Genomic DNA, 14,094 nt, shown 5'->3' on the forward strand with positions numbered 1-14,094 from the left:
TCACTTAACTCATGTATATCTAGTCCCATTCGAAATATATCTGTTGTTACTTATACAAACTGTCCAATTTAAATATGAATAGTTCAATTTTTACAAAGTTTATCACAACACTAACATAGATTTGCATTTCAATAAAGTTCAAAGTTCAAACACAATATTTTATTTGCCATTAGGAAATTATTACATCGGTGGAAAATTTTGATCAACGTCGATCACGGTACGACCTGTGTGCTTCACGGTCACGACTACGGCCACGGGTGCGATCTGTGGTGCGCCACAAAAACTCATCAACTGAACGTTCATACGATCTCTTGTCGTACACCAGCATGGATCGAGAGTAGTCCGATAAATCATAGTAGCGAGGCGGAGGCGGCGGCGGTGGGAGCCCCTCATATGTAGGAAGTGGGTTGGTGAATCCAGGTGGTGCTACGTATGGCATTGGTGGCAGCTGATGATGCATTGTACGCATGTACTCCGCCACATACGCTTCAGCTGCAGCAGACCCACTATTCACATATCCTTCTCTGGCACGTCCAAACCAATTCGACAAACGATCCCTCATATAGGGCGATGGGGACCGTCTCTTGTATGAACGGTTCCTGGGGGGCATAAACGGTTTCCGCCTGCTTCTAGAAGATCCACTCATCCGATTTCTGAAACTGGAACCCCTAGAAGACAGTGGTGCTCGGTAAGTTCTGTAACTACCACCACTCTTCAAGTAGCTTTTTTTTGAAGCTTCTTTAGATTTTCTCAATATTGGAGTCATTTCAATACCATCATCTTCTGGGAATAATCTACACAATTCTTCAGCAACCTTTGGTTCAATTTCTTGTCCGTCTCTACCTATTTTTACCGGCTTTCCTTCATTCCATGGATTATACAAATGAAGAGTGTTGCTGAATGGTAATTCCTTTCTACATATCCAATCAACTTTGAACACTCCATCCAATACTTTCGCCGAGAGACCCGGCGGCAGCACCCACGATATGGGCGGTACATCGCGTCGGGACTCGCTTCCCAGCCTGGCAAAGCCAGCGAACTTACCACTCTCCTTCACTGAGAATATCAAAAGAACATTTCTGGACTCACGATAAGCTTGATTTAAATTAGCTTCATTTTGCGGTAGTGTGCTCCATACTCCTTTAGCCTTTGACAGTGTTATATTTTCAGCATTGTTAGATTTAATCAAGAAAAATCGTGTATCTCTGAACAGATAATTCAGTTTTGTCATGTAATCATAAGTCTTTATTTTGTTAGTGGATGTAGTAACACAACGTCGTTTATTTTGTACGGGAGAATGACTGCCAGACTTGTTGCGTTTACGAGTTGCTCGTTTATCCTTAGACTTGGTACTAACAGAACTAATACTAGGCGTGCTTGTATCACTAGAAGAGGTACTCGACACCTCACTTCTAGTATCAAAATCCTTAATCTCCTCCAGCTGCTTCAGCTCCTCCCCAATCTCGGCCTCTGCTTCACCAACGCCAAGATTGACGGCATCAGTGTTACCGGAGACCTCCATTTTCAATACACTGATTAGTTACTTGTTCATTACCGGATGTGTACGTTTATGTCCTACCGAATTGACTTTGCTGTATATCGTAAAGCAACTTAAATACTTTTGAACGCCTATTAATATGCTATGAAATTCAAGTGTTAAGAAATATAAACGATAATAAAAACTAACACTACTCCATTATTTTTTAGATTACTTTATCCAATTTGTCCAACATTTTAATGTTCGCGTCTAATAGTGTTGCACCTTTGTTTTTTGTTTGGTTGTTTTGCTGGTTGTCGGTTGCTGACAATAATGTCATTAAAAACAGAAAATAAATTAAGCGGACGTATGTTTAATATATTTAAAAAGAATATGTATATGCGTAAATTAATACTTGAAATATTAATTACTTCACTTACTTAGTTGTATTAAAAATAAAAGTTAGTTAATCCATTTTTATAGCAATTAAAAAATATATATCGAAAATATTTGAAAACACTATCATAAATATATTTTAAAAATTATTTATAATTGTGTCTATTAAGTCCCGACTTTATTATAAAAATGCAATTATCTTCAGGAAAACATGTGTAATTTTAATGGTTATTACAACCCTATAATGTCACCTGATTTTAATATTGTACTGTTGGTAGCATTTGTTTTGTAATGAAATCGTTTCAATGTTCTGTGGTTTAAATTTTTCAAACATTTGCGACAAATTAAAAAAGTTATGAACTTTTCGCAAACTTTTTAAAGTTAAAGTACATACATCACTCTTTAAGATATTTAAGCGTTTGTGAATTATCTTTAATAAATTCTTACAGAAATGCATTATGTACAGAAGTACCTTGAAAATATACAAATGCCCACTTTAAATACGAAAACATGCAATGGCCCTAAAACAAATAATTTTCTATATTGCAATTACTACAGTTTTTATTCCCAAAAGGTAAGTAGAAAAATACTTAGTTATTCAATGTATTTATAAGTGTCCATTTTTCATATTAAATAAGATAAACCTTTCGTCATGTGATTTTTTATTACAGGTGCTAATGGCGCTTTACGAAAAAAATATAAACTTCGAACCTTTAATAATCGACATTACCAAAGGAGAACAATATTCCTCCTGGTTTTTAGAAATAAATCCTCGTGGAGAAATCCCAGTTCTGAAAGTAAACAATGAAATCATACCAGATTCGACTAGAATAATGGATTATCTAGAATTATATTTGGACGAAGGTATTTATTGTTGCGTTAAATCATTATGTGAACTACAATGCAGATTTAAGTGTTTATTAATTGAATATTTTATTTTAGAGTCCCCTCCACTGATTAATGTTTCAACTGATCCCAAAGTCCTGGTAAATATCAATAGGTTCCGTGAGCTCATTGAAGCTTTGCCTGCTGGTGTCATCACTGTTGGATCATTCTTCCACCCGCACTTGCGTGGCACACCCAAGTTGCCTTTCATATTACCTGTTAGGGAGGTTCTTAAAAGTAAGTATATTATCATATTTAATTTTTACTTACAAAATTATGAGCTTTTAATAATTTTATATTTCTAAACTAGGTGGTGACTTACTAAGCTCCAAAAATTTAAGACGCTTAGCTGAAGAAAACCCTAAAGCCAAAGGGATCTTGCTATATAAAGCTGATATACAAGACAGAAAACATGAGATTTTGACAAGTGAAGAAGAATACTTAAAAATTTTGAATATAGTTGATGAAGTGTTGTCCCAAGTTGAAAATCAATTAAAGTTACAACAGGAAGGTTTGTATATAACTACTCGTTAAATTTTGACTTATTCATATTAATATGTCATGCACCATTAAAACTTATTAAGTCATTTTAATGCATATTTTAACCAAAGATATTCAACATAATTTTTTCCTTTCATTTAGATAACTGGTTGTGTTGTGAAAACTTCACTATTGCTGATGTAAATTTGGCTGTACTTCTGCAACGCTTGTGGGAACTGGGATTTGAGCAAAGGTATTGGGCTGATGGAAAGCGTCCACACCTTGAAAACTACTTCAACCGTGTGAAGCAACGAGATTCCTTTAAGAAAACCATACCCAACTTCCCAGTTCATATTAAAATGATTATTACATCCCAGCCTGCAGCCTATGTGGGGGCTGCAGGGGCAGTGTCGATTGGATTTGTAATTGCATTTGCTTATGCATTCAAAAAGTTAGTACTTTAATCATTTAAATACCAGCTGATATATTTCAAAGTCAAGATCTCAAAATACATAAAAGATATTAGTTTTTGTCCAATGCCCTGTTTGTAACTTATCTAATAAGATTGATTCAGATTTAAAATTTAAAAAGATATGGCCTTGATGTCAATTATATTTGATAAAATAGTGAAGGCTTGTCTGCTCATGGTATTATGTAAATGTGACTCATGATCACAGCTTGAAAAATAAAAACAACCGGTTCTAATATTGACATTTTTTGAGATTACTTTATTTACATATAGGTAAGATATTTAAAAGTTTATGTGGTCGAAAGGTGTGCTAAATATTGTATACATATGCAGTTACATATAAGATATTATTTATTATTGTTAGAAATGAAAAATTAGTTAAAATGACTTTCAGTATTATTTAGTCTTTATTAAGATCATTGATAATGTCAATACATCATATGAATACAAACTCAATATAATTATTGGCTCGCTGTACATCTTTGAAATCCAATGGTTTAATTATTCAATGTATAATTGTATATAAAGAAGATTGAAGGCAAAAAATCTTGTGATTTAGTTGTTAGTAGAATGCTGTGAATATATTTTTTAATGTTTACAAATGTATATATTGTTATTCTTTATTAAAAACTATTTTATTTTTGAAACACTCCATTTTATTAATAATCACTTGTGACTGAGAAATAAGTAAATACATTTTAATAACATTGCTGACAAAAAATACAAGATTATTTATATTCAAAACATTTTTATTTAAGTTACAAAACAAATTACATTGAATATAAAACAATTAATCTATATTGTTAATAATAGGTAAGGACATCCCAGTCCAGCTTAATACAAGGTTAGGTATCACAAAAACTTACACTCATAGAATTATATATGAACCATGACAATAGAGTTGATGCAGACAATATTGAATGCCATGTGGTGCATTGATGTGTGAAGGCCTTAATTATGTTTCCAAAACTTGAAAGTCATTTTTCCTTATTACCCTCATATCCTCCCCAACTACCATAAACCAAGTACCAAACAAAACCCAATACAAAACAATAAATAACAAACAACACCCATAATATATCACAAACGACTTCTATCTCGTATTCTCTGTAGTGGTTTCAACATTCTCTTGATTTTTGCCAATAGGCATTCCCATGAAATGTTTTCCATTACTTATACTTGCCCTTTTTCGCAATGTACTAGTCAATGGTGATTTTTCATTGTTGTACTTAAATATACCTTGCCCTGGTGAGTTTGGTAGTAGGCTAGGTATCATGTACCAAACTCTGTAGGTCACAAACCAAGTGAGAATAGCTACAATTCCACTTATGAATTTTTCAACCATAATGTGGTAGTATATGATAGTAGAGACTAACATTACATCCCACAATAGCTGCAGCACTGCTATGGCGATTAGTAATCCTCTAACATAAGGAGTGAATTTTTCATATGATGTTTTAAGTATTTCTAATTCCTCTGAATCTATATTCTTGAGTGGATTGACCCGCACGGATTTATCATTCAAGCTTCTTGCAAACTTTTCATCTCTAATGTAATCTTTAATTCTTTCCCAGCCATTTATAGCTCTAGCTTCTTCAATCATAATTAAGCTAGAGTATATTAAAATAAAACTATGTCCTGATATATCAAATCCATTCCAAAAGTGACCATTTTTCAAGCAAGATATTTTGTCATCAAATAATTTAGAATTACACCGTCCATATTTCATTTCAATCACATTAAAGAGTGTTGTCCAAACATACCAAAATATGGTAGCAATAAATAATCTCGATAAATGGCCTGTCACAATAAGTTTTCGTTTCCCGCAGCAGATTGTGTACGACGTTAGTAAAACGTACGGCACCGTGAGAAACAATGTCCAAAACCATCCGATCTTGACAAAATACTGATTAAATATATTGTCACTTCTTGAAAAATACGATTTCGGGAATGTTAGGACATCTGCTATGAGAGAAAGCAAGAACAGAGCTCCTAAATATACAGCTATTTTTAAATTCGTGTCAAAGAATAGTACTTTCTTACAAATGTGCACAATCATTAAGATGAGTATTTCCAATATAGTAGCCTCTTCGCGAGTAGGTTTGATACCTCTAGTTTCAGGTGGTTCATCTTGAAATTTAAAATTCATTCGAGAATTTTTAAAATTAGCTCTACTTGTCATGTTTTGCGATTATTTTCATTTATTAGGTACTTCTAAAATAAAGCTTTCACTATAGATTCAGATTTCAGATAATCAGTTTTGACACAGACACATGACTAAATTGACAAAAGTCAGATTGACAAATGACAACTAATTATAAGGGTTTTAATGCCACCTTTTACGGCAATGGCTAACACCTGCGTTATGCAACCTGTTAATCTGAAAAGTGAAAAATTAATATGGTGCCCAGTTAATATTTGTTAGCCAACTATAATATGTGATACCTAATGCTTATTCATCTAAAATAACGCACCATAAGTTAATTAGTTCTATAGACAAGAACCTCATAAATAGACAAAAACGCTACTAACATCCGTTTGAACTACTTTGAAGTCTATGGATCTATTTATAATGTTGCGGTGGCGTCCGGCGTTTGTTTTGTTTGTTGATGGTCTATAATAGTTTAGTCTCTGCTTTGCACAGAATATCTGTACTTGCTGCTTTGACATTGAACGGTTTAGCGAGAAGAAAATCGAGTATGTATCACGAATAAGTTTAGTTATTTTTTATTCATTTTATGACTCGAATTGTTTTTTCAATCTTCATATAAGAGTTAAACACTATATTATGCATAAAATATACGCGATAATGCAAGTGAATGCTCACAGCACGACTATTAATAGGTCTCTATTCACTTAGAGAGGGTAGTTACAAATTAATAAGTTATTTAAATTAATTTAACCAATCATGAATTTCTATCTACATATTTCTCGTGTATTATTATAATTAGTTGGTAAAAATTTTTTAGTTAAACAACCATAAAATATTTGTTTATCTGATCCCCATTCACAATAACTATATTATCTATCGTGTATCGTGCCTATTTGGGTGTTTTTTATTCACTTCATATTACCTAATTTATTACTTAACTGAGCCAAGTGAACTTGACTCGACAGTCTACAAAGACAATTAACTTAAATGTCTCGAAAATAATACTCCAAATACTTTTCATTGGCTGCGTTGTTGTGCGTCCTACTCACACACAAGTCTACCGAGATTGTCCGATTTGTTTAGTGTTAATACGTAATACGTCATCTATATGATATAAACCAACTCTGTAGTCTTTACTCTACTAAGCTTTATTTTGTCTATTACATTTTCCCTCCATTTGCGTTGCGTTGCGCTTGTGTGGGGTATTTGATGATAGTTATCTTTTATTGATAAGTACAGTTTAATTTGGTGAAAAGAGTTTTTTTCTTGTAGTATTTTAAGTACATAATGCGTAAAATATCTAAAAGTCGGACGGATGAGGAAGTAATATCCTCTACAAATGGGTCAGGCTCAATGGTTACTGATGAACAGGAACAACAAGAAAATTTGACGGATGAGAACGAAAAAGATCCAATTGATGTGTCTCCGGTTAAAGAAGATAATGAAACCGAGGAATCGGAAAATCCCAAAAAAACTAAAGGAAAAGCTAAGGGTAAAAAGAAGAAGCCTGAGAGAGCCAGTAAAAAAGTTGTGGAAGAAGAATATGAGGTTTGTTTGTTTGTTAGTTTGCTTGTTTGTTTTTACTCAATTGTTTAATTGTAGAAGTTGTATCGATGTAATGAACAAATTTTAGTTAACGTAATTCTGCAAACAAATATTATAATGTAAATTGTGTATATTTGTTTACTGATGCTACATATTTTTTATATTATCACTAAAGCTTGCAATTCTTATATTTTTCCCAAATAGGCATATAGTTCAAGATATTGTATATAAATGTTTATATCAAGCTTTTGTTGTGGTTGTATATAAAATAATCTTTTAAGGTTGAAAAAGTAATTGATTCCAAGAAGATTAAAGGGAAGTTGCATTACTTAATAAGATGGAAGGGTTATTCTGCAGACAGCGACACCTGGGAACCTGAAAATACACTTTCTTGCCCTGACCTGATCAACAAGTTCAATGACAGTCAAGTAAGTGTAACTTAAGTAACTTAAGTATGTTAAAGATAATGTAACTAAAATGTATGAATGAGATTTTATGACTAAGTTATTGGTAATGTTTTGCAATTTTGTAAGTTTAAAATGGTTTAGTTTTAGTTGATGTTGTTGAGTTGTTGAGTCAAGTTTATTTGGGATAATAGTGGCACTGAGTTAACACCATCAGTTGAAATTGTATACTTATTTGGCCATCTATTTAACATCAGTTTTATAGCATGGTATATAATACCATAATTTCTAGGGTTCATACCCAAAGGGTAAAAACGGAACCCTATTACAAGACTCTGCTGCCTGTCTCTTCGTCACTAGGCTCTATCTTCTGAACCGTAATAGATAGACACTTGAAATATTTACGGAGTATGTATGAGGTTGGTCACAATAATAACAAATAATAAAATAAAACAAGAGTTAAAAATAAGTGGGGGTTGCCATATTAGAAACTGTTATTTTTTTACAGTTTTCACTTTATCTATTGAACCATAATAAGCAGGTAATTCAATATAATAACATATACTAAAAATAAAAAAAAATATATGAAAATCTTGAAGGTATGGAAGCCTCCATGTGAGAGATCGACTTACACTTGGCCAATTATTTTAAAACAATGTCTAATTTAGCTAACAATCACAATGGTAAAGTTTTACCTCACCTTATTATTGCCATAAATAAACCTGTAATATGTAGTCATAAACATTTTATTTCAATTATTGTATTTTTTGGAGTTTACTCCTTAAGAAACGATTTGAGTTATAAGGCCCGGTACGGAAATTTTATGAGGAGTAAAATCAAGTGTAACAAGAAAAGTTGAGGCGTAACGTAGAAAGAGACAAACATATATATCTGTAGGATTGAACGTGTAAAAGAATGAGATGGAATACATTACACAGCGTATCTCATTCTCGGGGTCTCCTCTTTGCGCGATACTTCGTAGTCTCACTGTATAGTTCACTACCTCCAGTCTGAGAGTTGAATGTGTGCGTATGTTTGTACGTGTGTGTTGCGCGCCTGCGTATTACGAAGTTCTGCCACAACTTGTATACTGCTGCCGAGTACAGGGTATGCATGCTGTATAATAAATGTATATAGTAGCATCTATTGTATACATCTATATACAACGTACATAAACAGCAACCTAACCATCAAGTTTTAATGTTTTTATTATTATTATTATTTATATTATTTTGTAACATACTTTATGTAATACGCATTATTGAAGTAATATAAATAATCCGAATAATTACAGATATATGTTTGTTTCTCTTATCATTTTAGCAGATGCGTTCATTTACCCTTTTTTCTATTCGTTATATATCATAATTATCGTTCGTAAGGAGTAAACTCCAATCGTGCGTCGTAGCTGACACACACACACACTTTTTTTAATTAATTTCATAATACCTTAATAGTTTAGTTATCTATTTATAATTATTAGTATGAAAATTCACCAAATATCAAGTTAAGTTAAGATTTTTTTTATCTAATCAGTGTTGTTTTTGAAATATGTGCAGAAAGAAAATTCTAAGGGAAAAGGAAGCAACTCTACACCAAAGCAGAATAAGAGAAAATCTACAACAAAGAGTAGAGGGAGACCCAAGAAAGCCAGAAATATACATGAGGACGAAGACGAAGATGAAGAGGAAAATGATGATGAAAATGCTGAGTATGAGGTGAAAATCTATACATATAAATAAAATTGGAGTGTCTGTTTTTAATATTTAAATAACCACTTTTTACTTACTACATGCATACTACATACATTTTTTACAATTTTTGTCTGTCTGTTTGTCTGTTTGTTCTGGCTAATCTCTGAAATGACTGGACCAATTTTGTCGGGACTTTTATTGGCAGGTAGCTGGTGTAATAAAAAGTAACTTAGGCTACTTATATTTTAGAACTAGCTGTGCCCCTGTTTCTTTTTAATGCGGGTGAAACAGCGGGGCACAGCTAGTTCACAATAAGAATGATTCTTTACAATAGGAGAGTTGAAATGATACAGAGTACACTATGTGATATTGCACTGTATTTGAAGATGATGCACTTATTTTATCTATTTACCTATTTACAATATAATAATATTGTATCTGTAAGCCACTATATTTGTATTGTATCTGTAAGCTTCCTTTTAAGTACTGTCGTTTGTAGTGTCTCCTACTACTCATTTATAAGTTGAAAACAAACTTAAGAATAATTAAACAACAAAACATACAGACCTAATTATGCTTATGATTATAGCAGTCATATTCTGACTTGTCCGAGTTTGTTAACATAAAGCTTTGTGATTTAGACATATACTAAGGGTAGCAACAAATTTGTGATCAACATCTACTGTGATTCCTGAATCACATTAGCAACAACTGCCACTTATGAATGGCTGCTACTTAAATTATTAAGTAATAAAAGTGTAAGGTCCATAAACCCGTATTCTGTTAGTACACATAACTTATCCATAATTCATACATGTACACATAATTCTGTGATTTTAGAATGTCTGCTAAAACAGACAGTTAACAAAATTAACATAACAAAATTGTTTCCTGCTCTATCTAGCACATTGTTTTAATTATTTCACATATATAACCACGGCTTGTATTTATACATTATTATCCTACAGAATGTAGTAGCATTAATGCTAATGAAAAAGAAAGCATACATATTACATAATCAACATTCATTAATTTAATTTCTTTGGTTTCAGGTGGATCGTATTCTAGAAGTCCACCACAAAAAGAATGGAGAGAGAGAGTTCTATATTCACTGGAAGGGCTGGTCAAACAAATATGACTCCTGGGAACCGGAGAGCAACCTCAATTGTCCTGAGCTAATCAAGAGATTTATGAACAAGGTATAATGTTTTTGCTAAATATTTCCATTTTCTGATTAAATTGCTGCATCAATAGTGTATTGTATCATAAAACAATGAGATCTGACGCAATGACGTCATAAGTCAAAACAAAATGGTGGATAGGGTTTCTGCACCAAAATCAAAATTATAAATTACAAGTCGATTCTAGGGCACTTCTATTCTGGCATCTTCTATATGACAGAAATTAAACTAGATTTTTTTTAAAACATTAAGAATAAGAAAATGATTCGTCATTTTAATATGAACTGGAATAATTCGAAACATTTTATCAACTGGTATATATAGTTCACAAATGCTTATTGACAGATGTGATGAGATGTGTATCATTTTTACTGTAACATGTGTTTTTGTACCGCAGTTTTTGTACAGTGTTTTTATTTTTGTACAGCCTACATCTCCAATTCTGAACTCAATTTTGTCTTAACTAACATAAAATTTCTTATTGACAACACATTTTGTACCAGCTTTTAACCACAGCTTTTCTTGCAATCAGAGGTTGTTAGTGTTTGGTCCAATTGTTTTGTCCCATTGTATGACATAGTGTTATTTTGTACAGGTAACTGTCGCTCGCTCAACTGAATCTCGTAATTTGAGAGTAGCTCCTGAAACCACTAATCGATTCACCCTTCAGGATCCTACATCGGGCAGGCGTCTCAGCAAAAGAAGGGGACAACGTCAGAGGTAGGTTCTTTTATACATTTTATATATGCACAATTACATCTAAAGCCTAATTTAGTTATAAGCAAAATTTGCTTATTTGCTTAGCAAATTAAAATTGTAAGGAAATCACAGACATTTAAGTTGCTTTACAAATTAAGTTGTATTAATAATTGTATTAATAATGTAATTAATACCTTCCTTCATTCTTTAGTAATAATTATTTTGTACCATCATGCTTTTTATTAAGACCATTACTTTTGTTTTCAGAGTTCGATATGACAATGCAGAGTAAGAAACAAAGGGGTAACTACGAGATATTGTGTCAGACTTATCCAAAGTCTTCTGTTTGCTTTTCTTACTTTGATTTCAGGCATTTTTTTACAGTAATATGTAGCATTAAGCCTGTTGTCGCACATCTTTATTCGAAATTATATTTTTTATGCAATTTATTGATTTACTGCCTTTAAGTTCAATAAGTTACAAAAATTACAACTTGTTTGCATCATATTTTTTATTGAAAAACTGCAAGTGTTTCTTTGTGCAATTTTTGTGAAGTAGATGTTATTATATCCATTATATCTACAATTTATTTTTATTTTATGGACCCATACATTATTTTATAAAAATACTAACATGATCGTATGGTACATAATTATTTGAATCTACCAATATTCTAAGTCAGTTATGTACCACAGCGGTAGCGGGGCTTACCAAGCGAACGTCTTTCACTAAGCGTGCTGTAGCTTTGCGCCGGTCTTGAAATCCTTTCATTCATTCGACACCGGCTATTGGGGTACCTATGTGTGTCCCATATTCTGTTTTCAAGGATATGCCAGATTTTTATTTTGTTTGACTTTCGCACAGGCAAAGGTCAACAAATGGTATTTAAATTTGTTTTATAGGCTTTCTCTATAATTTTATATATCTTTTTATATTATCCAAAATATAGTTCTATTTTGCTAAAATCTACAAATGTAAATTATATGCTAAAATACACTAATCACCCCGCTATTATGTTTTACGCCCACTATTAATCGTCAGTTTATTGAAAATTGGTATTTTATTTATCGACTGCAGGTCATGGCACATTTAGTAATTACGATTATAGCATCGATCAAAAGCTTTGGGGACGTCCAACTGCGGCAGGTGGTTTCGCACTTTAGTAAGATATCATACATTTCATGCGAGATTCTTGAAAATTCTATTTGGAAAATTGTGTTTTTAGTGTTTATACTTATCTGTACTTGGCTGACTTGGTATGTAGAAGAGCATATAACTTGTTTAATTATTTTTATTTAGGGTTACTTTTACATAATTTAATATACTCTCAATTTTACAGTTTTTTTGTGTAAGACAAAAAATATTGTTTGCATTGACCTCTTTTGTCAAAGTGAGATAGCTGATCCATACCTACCTAAAAGATCTAATTAATTGATGCCCCCTTACTAGGAATGGTTAAAGATGCATTGTTAACGATTTAATGAATAAGTTTGACTCAACATGAAAAAACAGTTTCTCTTTGCAACCAAACAACGGTTTGGTAATAAACCTATTATTTTGAATATTATTAAATATCACAGAAAGTAGTAGTTATATGGAAAACCTTAAGCGTATATTTGAGTGTTTTTAATACTAGGTATTAGTGTATAGATTTATTGAGGATTTTATTTCCGAGTTTAGCATAATCAGATTTGACGAAACTCAGGGTTCTCGTTGCATTTTCTTATCAAAAAATGTAAAAAGTTTAACCTTAGTAATCGTTTCCCAATGGCAATGTAGTAATCCTATAGAAATTGTTGGTAATTCGTTTGAGATATGCTTGCGCCAAAGAACTGTACTCAGTATTTTCTGGAATGGAAGGAAATATCAGGCGTATGGCATTATTCATTGGGTTATTAAGTATTTTTTCGTTGTGTGACAATAACTATATCTTTTTGAATCCATTTTAAATGGTTAAGGTCAATAAATTTAATATTATTTTCAATTGAAGTTTCTTATATACTTTTAAAGCATAAAAAGTTTATATTTCGTTTTATATATTTTTTGTTATATGGTATTACATACAAATTTAAACTCTTGGCGTGGGCTGTAGCTAATAAAATAGTATCTTGCTATATCGTGTGTATTAACGTGTTTATATATGTCGCAATATGGGCGCGCAGGCCTTGCCTATCGATAATATTTTGTAGAAAAAAATATTTTGTCTGCCACAGCCCGTCCCTGGCACGATCTTTGTCTTCAGGTAAAAGTGAACTTTTGTAGTTTTAAATAAGAGGGATAAATGAATATTGTAGGTACTTTTATTTGTATGTACGTTTACATAGTATGAAAAATGTGTTCTAAATATTTTATCGATTTAATTTACGAGTATTCTGGCTCGTGTTCAAAATAGATACTAAATGAAATTTGGAAGTAAATATGGAAAAAATACTTAGTCATATTGAATGTCTAAATAATTATAAGCAAATATTAAATATTAGTAAAACACCACAATCTATTCAAATAAAATTATTAAGTAGAGGTATTTTTTCAACTGGATAAATATCTCAGTATGATTTATTTTTGTTCATTGGAATAAGTAGATTGTGGTACTTTAAATTTTCTTCACACTCTACATTGTATTGAAAAAAACCCTACTGTAATGTGTAACTTTTATTATAATAAATTTATTTCTAATCTTGCCGATAGTTTTCTTTTAGTATTCCAACAATT

General features: G+C 32.0%; 4 protein-coding genes across 4 annotated transcripts; 2 read left to right on the forward strand and 2 right to left on the reverse strand.

Moving 5' to 3' along the window:
* Window positions 1–144: 144 nt before the first annotated feature.
* Window positions 145–1,765, reverse strand: Ythdc1 (YTH domain containing 1). Its single transcript, XM_073091206.1, has one exon. The coding sequence runs from the start codon at window positions 1,520–1,522 to the stop codon at window positions 203–205; it is 1,320 nt and encodes a 439-aa protein (XP_072947307.1). The 5' UTR covers window positions 1,523–1,765; the 3' UTR covers window positions 145–202.
* Window positions 1,766–2,159: 394 nt separating this feature from the next.
* Gdap1 (ganglioside induced differentiation associated protein 1) lies at window positions 2,160–4,354 on the forward strand. Its single transcript, XM_073091612.1, has 5 exons — window positions 2,160–2,447; window positions 2,545–2,737; window positions 2,816–2,995; window positions 3,069–3,269; window positions 3,401–4,354. Exons 1-5 carry the CDS (start codon window positions 2,325–2,327, stop codon window positions 3,700–3,702), a joined length of 999 nt encoding a protein of 332 aa, XP_072947713.1. The 5' UTR covers window positions 2,160–2,324; the 3' UTR covers window positions 3,703–4,354.
* An 81-nt stretch (window positions 4,355–4,435) lies between these two features.
* Fitm (acyl-coenzyme A diphosphatase Fitm) lies at window positions 4,436–5,982 on the reverse strand. Its single transcript, XM_073091611.1, has one exon. The coding sequence runs from the start codon at window positions 5,887–5,889 to the stop codon at window positions 4,801–4,803; it is 1,089 nt and encodes a 362-aa protein (XP_072947712.1). The 5' UTR covers window positions 5,890–5,982; the 3' UTR covers window positions 4,436–4,800.
* A 1,029-nt stretch (window positions 5,983–7,011) lies between these two features.
* LOC140756175 (uncharacterized) lies at window positions 7,012–14,062 on the forward strand. The gene is made up of 6 exons (XM_073091613.1): window positions 7,012–7,407; window positions 7,686–7,832; window positions 9,368–9,526; window positions 10,555–10,701; window positions 11,279–11,403; window positions 11,650–14,062. The coding sequence occupies exons 1-6, from the start codon at window positions 7,147–7,149 to the stop codon at window positions 11,672–11,674; spliced, it is 864 nt and encodes a 287-aa protein (XP_072947714.1). The 5' UTR covers window positions 7,012–7,146; the 3' UTR covers window positions 11,675–14,062.
* Window positions 14,063–14,094: the final 32 nt, after the last annotated feature.

Source organism: Epargyreus clarus, unplaced genomic scaffold, assembly GCF_041222505.1.
Source record: "Epargyreus clarus isolate Ecla_fem2 unplaced genomic scaffold, WU_Ecla_fem_2.2 ptg000034l, whole genome shotgun sequence".
Lineage (NCBI taxonomy): Eukaryota > Metazoa > Arthropoda > Insecta > Lepidoptera > Hesperiidae > Epargyreus > Epargyreus clarus.

Coding starts and splice junctions, on each gene's coding strand:
- Ythdc1 (XM_073091206.1), bottom strand. CDS start 1,522: ATGGAGGTCTCCGGTAACACTGATGCCGTCAATCTTGGCGTTGGTGAA.
- Gdap1 (XM_073091612.1), top strand. CDS start 2,325: ATGCATTATGTACAGAAGTACCTTGAAAATATACAAATGCCCACTTTA. Junction 2,996..3,068: donor TGTTAGGGAGGTTCTTAAAA/GTAAGTATATTA, acceptor TTTCTAAACTAG/GTGGTGACTTACTAAGCTCC. Junction 3,270..3,400: donor ATTAAAGTTACAACAGGAAG/GTTTGTATATAA, acceptor CCTTTCATTTAG/ATAACTGGTTGTGTTGTGAA.
- Fitm (XM_073091611.1), bottom strand. CDS start 5,889: ATGACAAGTAGAGCTAATTTTAAAAATTCTCGAATGAATTTTAAATTT.
- LOC140756175 (XM_073091613.1), top strand. CDS start 7,147: ATGCGTAAAATATCTAAAAGTCGGACGGATGAGGAAGTAATATCCTCT. Junction 7,833..9,367: donor ACAAGTTCAATGACAGTCAA/GTAAGTGTAACT, acceptor AAATATGTGCAG/AAAGAAAATTCTAAGGGAAA. Junction 9,527..10,554: donor ATGAAAATGCTGAGTATGAG/GTGAAAATCTAT, acceptor CTTTGGTTTCAG/GTGGATCGTATTCTAGAAGT.